Source organism: Egretta garzetta, unplaced genomic scaffold (assembly GCF_000687185.1).
Source record: "Egretta garzetta isolate BGI_Z169 unplaced genomic scaffold, ASM68718v1 scaffold53, whole genome shotgun sequence".
NCBI classification, from domain to species: domain Eukaryota; kingdom Metazoa; phylum Chordata; class Aves; order Pelecaniformes; family Ardeidae; genus Egretta; species Egretta garzetta.
In genome coordinates, this window is record NW_009259312.1 from 637,498 (window position 1) to 645,626 (window position 8,129).

Below are 8,129 nucleotides of genomic sequence, written 5' to 3' on the forward strand. Positions count from 1 at the left end.
CCTTCTTGGCAACAAGGGCACCCTGCTGGCTCATGGTCAGCTTGTCATCCACCAGGACTCCCAGGTCCCTCTCAGCAGAGCTGCTTTCCAGCAGGTCATTGCCCAGCCTGTACTGGTGCATGGGGTTAAACCTCCCCAGGTACAGCCTACAGAGGACCCCACGCTGGAGCAGGGGGATGTACCCAAAGGAGGCTTTGACGCCATGGGAAGCTCGTGCTGGAGCAGGCTCCTGGTAGGAGATGTGGCCCTGTGGGGAGAGGAGCCCAGGCTGGAGCAGGTTTGCCGGCAGGGCTGCTCCTGAGGGACTGCACCCTGTGGGAAGGAGGGACCCACGCTGGAGCAATTCCATGGGAAGAGCCCACATTGCAGAAGTTCATGGAGGACTGTCTGCCGTCGGAGGGACCCCACACTGGAGCAGGGGAGGAGAGTGAGGAGTCCTCCCGCTGAGGAGGAAGGAGCAGCAAAGACAACGTGTGATGAACTGACCCCAACCCCCATTCCCTGTCCCCCTGTGCCACTCGGGGAGACAATCTGGAGTGAGGTTGAGCCTGGGAAGAAGGGAGGGGTGGGGGGAAGGTGTTTAAAGATTTGGGTTTATTTCTCATTATCCTACTCTCATTTGATTGGCAATAAATTAATTTTTTTTCCCAAGTTGGGTCTGTTTTGCCCGTGACATTAATTGGTGAATGATCTCTCCCCATCCTTATCTCAACCCACGAGCCTTTCAATATATTTTTTCTCCCCTGCCCAGCTGAGGAGGGGAATGATAGAGCAGCTGGGTGGTACCTGGTGTCCAGCCAGGGTCAACCCACCACAAATTCTTACTTTTAGAAGATTCTTTATCCATGCTACAGTCTTACTTTTATGGGTTCACATATTACAGGGAGGCATCTGCCATTTATCAAGACATTAATGACCAGTAGTTACGTGTCCAGATACTTTGTAACCACTGAGCTGCCTGACAACAGAGGTTACCAGAAGACAGATGACTTACAAACTGGTTTAAAAATCTCCTTGCACGTTCTCTTTTTAAGAGCACCAGCAGGGCTTCGAACCTTCTGATATTTCTGTATTGGGATTATTGTCCCTTCTTTAAGATTCCTTATACCAGGAGGCTTCCATGATTTACTGGTAGTCTTCAAACAAAAAAAAAAAAAACTCCTAACAGAACATCCATTGATTGCTACAGTTATTTAAAGGCTAACAATAAAAAATCATAGACTTCAGTCTCCATCAAGGCAGAAAGGAAACAGTAATTGCAATTTGTGAGCCTCCTGCCATGGGTAAAGGAGCTCAGGCTGGGAGAAAGGAGGCTGGCACAGCAGACCTGGGTGAGAGGTGCCGATTCATTCATACGTCATCCTGCGAATAGAGAACCTGTCAAGGTGGAAGGATGTGCGTGAGGTAGAAGTGTGCCCAAAGGAATATCAGCTCTGAGGAGGACCACCAGATAAAAGCATGAATGTACATGAAGTTGTACGAGAGTGTATTTGGTGGCTGCTAGGTAGACAGACATCAAAAGAAAAGACCTTTTCTGCAGATATAACAGCAAATAATGTGGTATCTTACACCATGTGTTTTGCCATACCTAAATCTTGGATTAAAAAAAAAAAAAAGTAATATGAGTGTTAACATAGTAATATGCATTATTCACCTCTTTCTTCTGCCGAATGAAAGGAAGGAGGCAGTGGGACAGCCACATCTTCTAGGAGTTGCCTTCCACTGTAACCAAGGGCAGGTAGCAGTGATGTGAGATTTAAAAAATAAATAAATAAAATAAATAAAAACGGGGATATGAACTAGCAGATTCCTAGGTTGGAAAATGTTTGCTCTGCCTTTAATACTGTGAGGTCCCATCAAACCTCGATCAAGCTCCTCCTCTTCCTGCTCTTCTCCACTCTGCATTCTCAGTTTGATAAGGTGGGGATTGGTACCGGCCTCAAAGATCAGGGATGCCCTAGATCAAGAATGAAACATGAAGAACTTTTTCTCAGTTTTTAGCAGTCTCAGAGCCGAATTTCCCTTCCACCGTCTGATTTAGAAATACACATAGGTGTATCTGGACTAATCACCGTGAGACCACGTGCACATAAAAGAGGACATGAAAGAGGAGCTGACTGCCAAACTTTATAACGGATGAGTCTGAAAGTCATTTGTTCTTCCCTAGCATCACACAGAAGGACTAATACATGCATACATACATGGAGTATTCAGCAGTTTGCTTATTACAGATCTGATTTTGCTGTTGTTAAATCAGAAGGGAGTTTTTCCTCTGACTTTGCTGAAGGGTAGATCCAGCCCATTGTATATAAAGATAATTCATTAAATGTAATTCTGTATTGTCTCTCTTCTTTTTCAGAATGCTTGAGGATGATCTGAAACTCAGCAGTGATGAAGATGACAATGAACAGGTAAATACATCTCATATAAGTGCATAGACCATATAAAAAAAGTTGTTTCATCGGTTGAATGTGATTTCATGTTGGTTTTCTGTATTTGCATCAAAAGCACTTTGGGGTGCTGTAGAATCTGTTAGCTTAAATCTTGCTTGTGCCCAGAAGCTCTGTGGGAGCACACTTATTCTTAAATAGGAATGCATTTTGTCAGTTTTGCTGAATTAACTTTGTGAAGTTGATTAAACTAAACTAAAACATGACTTACTAGACTTGTAATAAGAGACCGCACATGGCATCACCCAGGAATAACTAATGTGCTCTGAGCTTCTGTCCTGCATTGTAGCAAACTTACTGTGGAACAGCCTCCACCTGACCACATCAGACCACTATCACAACTGCAGAGCTGGTTTGCACTTTGCAATTCATTTGTACAATTGCACCCCAAAAGATTGGGTCCATAAGTTTTGTTCCAGTCAGTGAGTAAAAGGCTGGGAGTCCATAGTTAGTAATCCAGTGATTCCCATTTGTGAGAGGGAAAATCCTCAGTGTGTAGCTGTTAATCAGTACTGAAAGTCTCTCAACCTACTTGGGATGTTAATGAAGAATCATTTTCAGAAAACTGGCTCATGTCATTCTCTATCCTTACCACTTTATAAATATTTATGGATAATGCTGGGAAGTAAAGCCAGTGAAATTCGTATTTTCAACATTCTTATCAGAAAAAAAAGAAGAGGCTTTGGGTTAAATTCATCTTTCATGTTACTTTATATATGCAATAGGTTCAAATGTGTAAACGTCTGCAATAGAGAGGAAGGTAATTCTACAGTTCAGCATAAGATCATCTGTTCAGCCTGGGAACTGTTAATTATAAGTCAATCTTTCTTTCTTATTTATTTTTAAACCACCTAAATGTTCACCTTCAGCCTACCTAATCCATCCTTTAGGGCATTGCAAGGAAAGATTTACCTTCTGGTGTCAGTTGACCCCTTAGTCATACAAGTCAGTAATTTTTAGCACCACAACAGACTTGTGCTCTCATCTGAAGCCAAAGGATCAAAAGCCTGTACTTGAGCAATGCGCTGTTGTACAAATATGGTGGCTTAGGAAACCAGCAGGTTTCCTGATCTGTTGGAAACTTGCCCAAATAGTCCTGTAAAATGACATTGTGATACTGTGATGTCCAAAATATAGAAACAGAAATATATTATCAGGTAGGAGTTACTTTTGTTTTCCTACAGTAGTAGTTTTCTAGTGACTTAAGTAGAATTATTCCAGATCTGCACAATTTACACTGCTAAGATGAAATCGAGTATCATTGCTGAGAGAAGAAGCAAATGCCTGGACCAGTGTTTACTGACATCAAACACAAAGCCCTCACTGACCTGCATAGGTGTCATCTCTCATGTTAACCCCAAGAGGAAGGACGTGGTTATGTCTACAGTGGAGTATTGAGACCTCTCCAAACATCATTGCTGTCGTGCGGTACTTGCGTGCCTCTTACCCAAAGGCACCATGACGCTCGTGCACAGTGTCACATTGCTGCCAGTTCAGGATCTGCAGCCTGAGTCCTTGTGCGGTGGTGATGTGCCCGAGCCGTAGGAAGCCTCAGACTGCTCCAAAACTCCATGTGACTTGCCAGCAATACCATTCACAGCATAAGCTGCAGAGGGTCAAGAGAGCACGATAAGGACCGTTCATGTAGTTTCTCAAAATTTTACAGTACATAGAAAATGTTTTTCCTTTTGGCAGTGTGAGCTTCATCTCTCTCGAAGTGATTAGAATTGATTCAAATCTCCTAAGCTCTCCCAAATTCCTTCTTAGGAAACAGGTTATGGTCTGAATGTTTAAGGATTCCAAGCATGAACACTTCCAGTCACGTAAAACATAAATGAACTGTCTGGACAGGAAGCACGCTGAGCATACTTCTTAAATGCCCTGCACTTCAAGGGAAACCGTCACCTCTCCTGTGTTACCCCCCATATGTATAGTTGTACCTCTTTTATTTGTATTACAAATAGAGGGTATAGACAAAGTTATACACATTCCAGGAAAGAATCCCGCAGCTTTGTAGGTTTCCTGAATGAATGACTGTATGTGTCTGTCCTTTAGATTTTTGTCACACACTGCATCCCAGACTGAGGCCTTGCAAAGCTGAGCAGCACGGCTCTGCTGCATCAGTCACGCATTCCACTGGCGGTGCCTTCACACTTTAGCAGCTTCTGCCATATCTCTTTAAAGAAAGGTGATTGGAAATGGAAAGAAAGGTTGATCTGGCCCACTGGTCAGACACATAAATATCAACAAAGTAACTTCAATGGTTTTTGACTGCAAAATATTTTTTCAAAAAAATATATAAAATATTCAAGAGGGACAGGTCAAGGCAATTACAATATGTGAATTCTGCAATGTTGAGTGTTCAGCTGTGGAGCCCAAGGTTAGAAAAATACTTTTCTTTTTTTTAACATAAAGCTTTTGCAATGAAATGACCATTGTAATTCAGCTGCACACACGTGTGCATTCTGACAGGGAAAGAAAAGATTACAACTCTCAGCTCAAAACCATTCTAACAGTTTCTGCCACATTACTGTAAGAAAATGGAACCATCGTCTTTACAATCTTTCTGATTTTTTTTTTTTTGCTACAGGCTTGCAACCAGTGTGAAGCACGATCTGGCATTTATTCATTTTTATTAATAAAAACACAGTATGTAAAAATCAAGTTTGTTATCTTTATCTCTGCTCATATTTCAAGGAAATTGAAATTCTTTGAGAACAGTGGTCGGTAGGGAGCCCTGGGATTTGTCCTCTGAGAATTGCTAGGGACCCTTCAATCTTTACATGGCAGGGGTGGTAGTGACACTGATCCATAAATGTGCCTTGATCTCAACTTCTAGTGAATGTCTATAGTATGTGGAGAGAGTTTGATCTATCAGCCTGTCTTCTGAGACTACCAGTAGTCCGTTTGTCATGGTGGAAGATTGTTAGAAGCTTGTCTGCAAGAAACAAAGCTCTTCTGTCTTATTCTCTCACTCCTATAAATGAGCACACTTATTTCTGATCTGTATTGCATTAATTTAGGGGTCTATGGACCTCGTGCTCTTTCAGGTGTTAAACATTTCCTGCCTTTTCTCCCCAGTGCTGAGAAGAAACCCAACACACATGATAGCTCCAGTCAGTCATATAATTAAGAAGTTGAGCCTGATTTCTGGATGAGATAAGAACAACCAGGTTGAAGTCAGTGGAAGGTATTTATTCTGTAGATAGCATTAGCCAGGCTGTTACTGAATATGCTGCCCACTTTCAGCATTCACTTTTCAAACAGGATTTTGAATAACTAGAAATTGTTCCTGAGAATTATAAACATGATCTGGAGAACCCTCCTTAATATAAGTGTTTGATCTTTTTTGTTTCAGCCAAAAGGAGTTAAGGCACACATGATGATGGCCTAGCAATATATCACCAAGAAAAAAATTCCTAAAAGGCTTTAATTTTACCCCAAAGGGCTTAAGAGGCTTCAGCAAGTAAGAACTGACTGCAAATCCAAACTACTAAGTGTCAAACTGCTCCAAATTGCATGGGAACCTTGTGGTTTCCCTCTCCTTTTAGACTTCTGGCGGTTGTGGGCTTGATGTAGAAGTTGTCAGATGAATTTCTTTGGGCAGTGACTTGCAGGAGGTCCAATGACATGTTCATTGCAGGTCCCTTCAGACTTCAGATCTGTAAAGCTTTGGACCATATTGATCTTTGCAATAGAGCGTGGGGCAAGTTACAATTCACTCCACTCCAGCTGCAAACTCCCGTCATAACTTTCTGGGCCTCGCTTGGAGAGATCGCAGTTATCGCCTACATCTAACACATGTAAACACAGCCCACGGTATCTTCGGTGTAGACACTTTGGAGCTGGCCATGTGATACATGCTTTGTCCCATAGACAAAATGCTGATTCTTATGTCTCATTGCGGGTGATTTGGGATTAAAGACACACAGCAAATGACGGGTTAGATCTGGAATCAATTTTCATTTACAGCTGAGAAGCAGTTATTGATGCTGTGCTCACAGTTCAATAAAAGATCTAAAGATATAGACCTTGTGTTTCTCTTTCAATATAAGCAGCATAATCAGTCTCAAATGTTTTTACAAAGAAAATTGTATTGACAGTTTTATTAAAATTGCTGTCTTTAAAGTTTTAAGTTATCCACAATTTGACCTACTTGAATGGTTTTTAATATGCACACTGACCAACCCAATAGATTTTTATGTCACATATTTACAATCCCAGGTACATATCTGTTTAATGTATTATTTGAGAGATATTGTTACATTTAAGCATTGCCTGGATTCTAAACTCTTGTAGTATTGTCACTGAGACGAACGTTGGCGTATGCATCAGTATTGCATTCCAAAGTCCTACTGCACAATATTTTTCGATTGGCTACGAGAGATACAGTCAAGGCAGATGACAGACATGTTTATTAGTAAAACCATTAGATTACAAGGCATTTCAGAGATGCTAACGTTAACGGTCTTCTGTGAGGAAGGACAGAGCTTTTAGATGGCTTTATTACTCTCTTAAAAAAATACATCAGAAATTAGGAATAGTAGTGAAGATTTTTAATTAGTAGCTCGGTTCAGCTAAAAGAGCTTAGATAAAACACAGGTTAGTATTTTTGTTCTTTAAAGCACCTCTGTATAATTCAAATTGGCTTTGAGCTCAAAGGCATCCAAATGAGTTGTGCCTGGATACGGTATCTTAAGTAGCTGTAGTGTACCAAATTTTCTTTAACCCGCTCCTCTTTGTTCTTCTGCCTAAGGAATAGTCCTGTTAACCTTTGAAACACGTACTTAATTTAAAGCACATTGCTAGCGTTCTGTGTGGTTTTGAACCAAAGAAACTTTGATACTAGTTACAGACCTGCTCCATTTTCACTATTTTATATATAGAGTGGTTTTGGCAGAACAAATCAATAAGATGTTTTTCTTTTCTATTTGATTTTTTTCCCTCCTTCCCTTAGTGATCACCACTTTATTGCCACTTCTCTGATAACCATACAAATAGAAGACATGCATACAATCCATGGCCCTGCTCGATTGTTTGTATTTTACACAAACCTTTTTCGCTGGGTTAGTATTAGGTAAATACTTACAAAATGTTTGACTTTGTAGCTGAGTCAAAAAAGGTGATCGGTCATAGGCTGAGTTTTGAATTCTTGTAATGCATACTGAGCTTTTAAATCCTGTACTCAAGTTAAAGTTTTTAAAAGTTCATGGAATTCTAAGACACAGTATGCCTTCATCGTATCATGTAAACACTTTTTCAAGTGGAACAGCGACACTTTCCTTGTAACAATAGATATCCTTTCCTGTTGTAGTTTTTCCCATTTTTTAGCTGGATCCTGAACAAGCTGTTTACCTCCCCAAGGTTTCTCTACATTTCCATTTACTTTGTTAGCAGCAGAAAGGCTGAAGAACAGCTCTTCAGTAATGACATCAATACTGCACACACAGTGAGAGAGGTCATCTTGCCAAAGCTATAGAAAAATCAGATAGATTAGGATAAAACTAGGTGCAAAATAACTTTCATAGAGTCTTTTCATGTAAACAGTTTATCTCTCATTGGGTTCCATTGGAATCCCAGAGCGATGCAGCATAGTTGTAGGCACAGCAGCACGTGTTTTGATAAAGAACCCACATTCCAGTGTTTAGAATCTATGGTCATGTTTTATAATTGTAGGGA

General features: G+C 40.8%; 1 protein-coding gene across 1 annotated transcript in view; it reads left to right on the forward strand.

Moving 5' to 3' along the window:
• The window catches only part of AFF2 (AF4/FMR2 family member 2), a 264,367-nt gene that overhangs the window by 167,166 nt on the left and 89,072 nt on the right, over positions 1-8,129 (forward strand). The window contains exon 10 of the mRNA XM_035891955.1: positions 2,360-2,411. Coding sequence (XP_035747848.1) covers positions 2,360-2,411 — 52 coding nt within the window. The remainder of the gene's footprint in view (positions 1-2,359; positions 2,412-8,129) is intronic.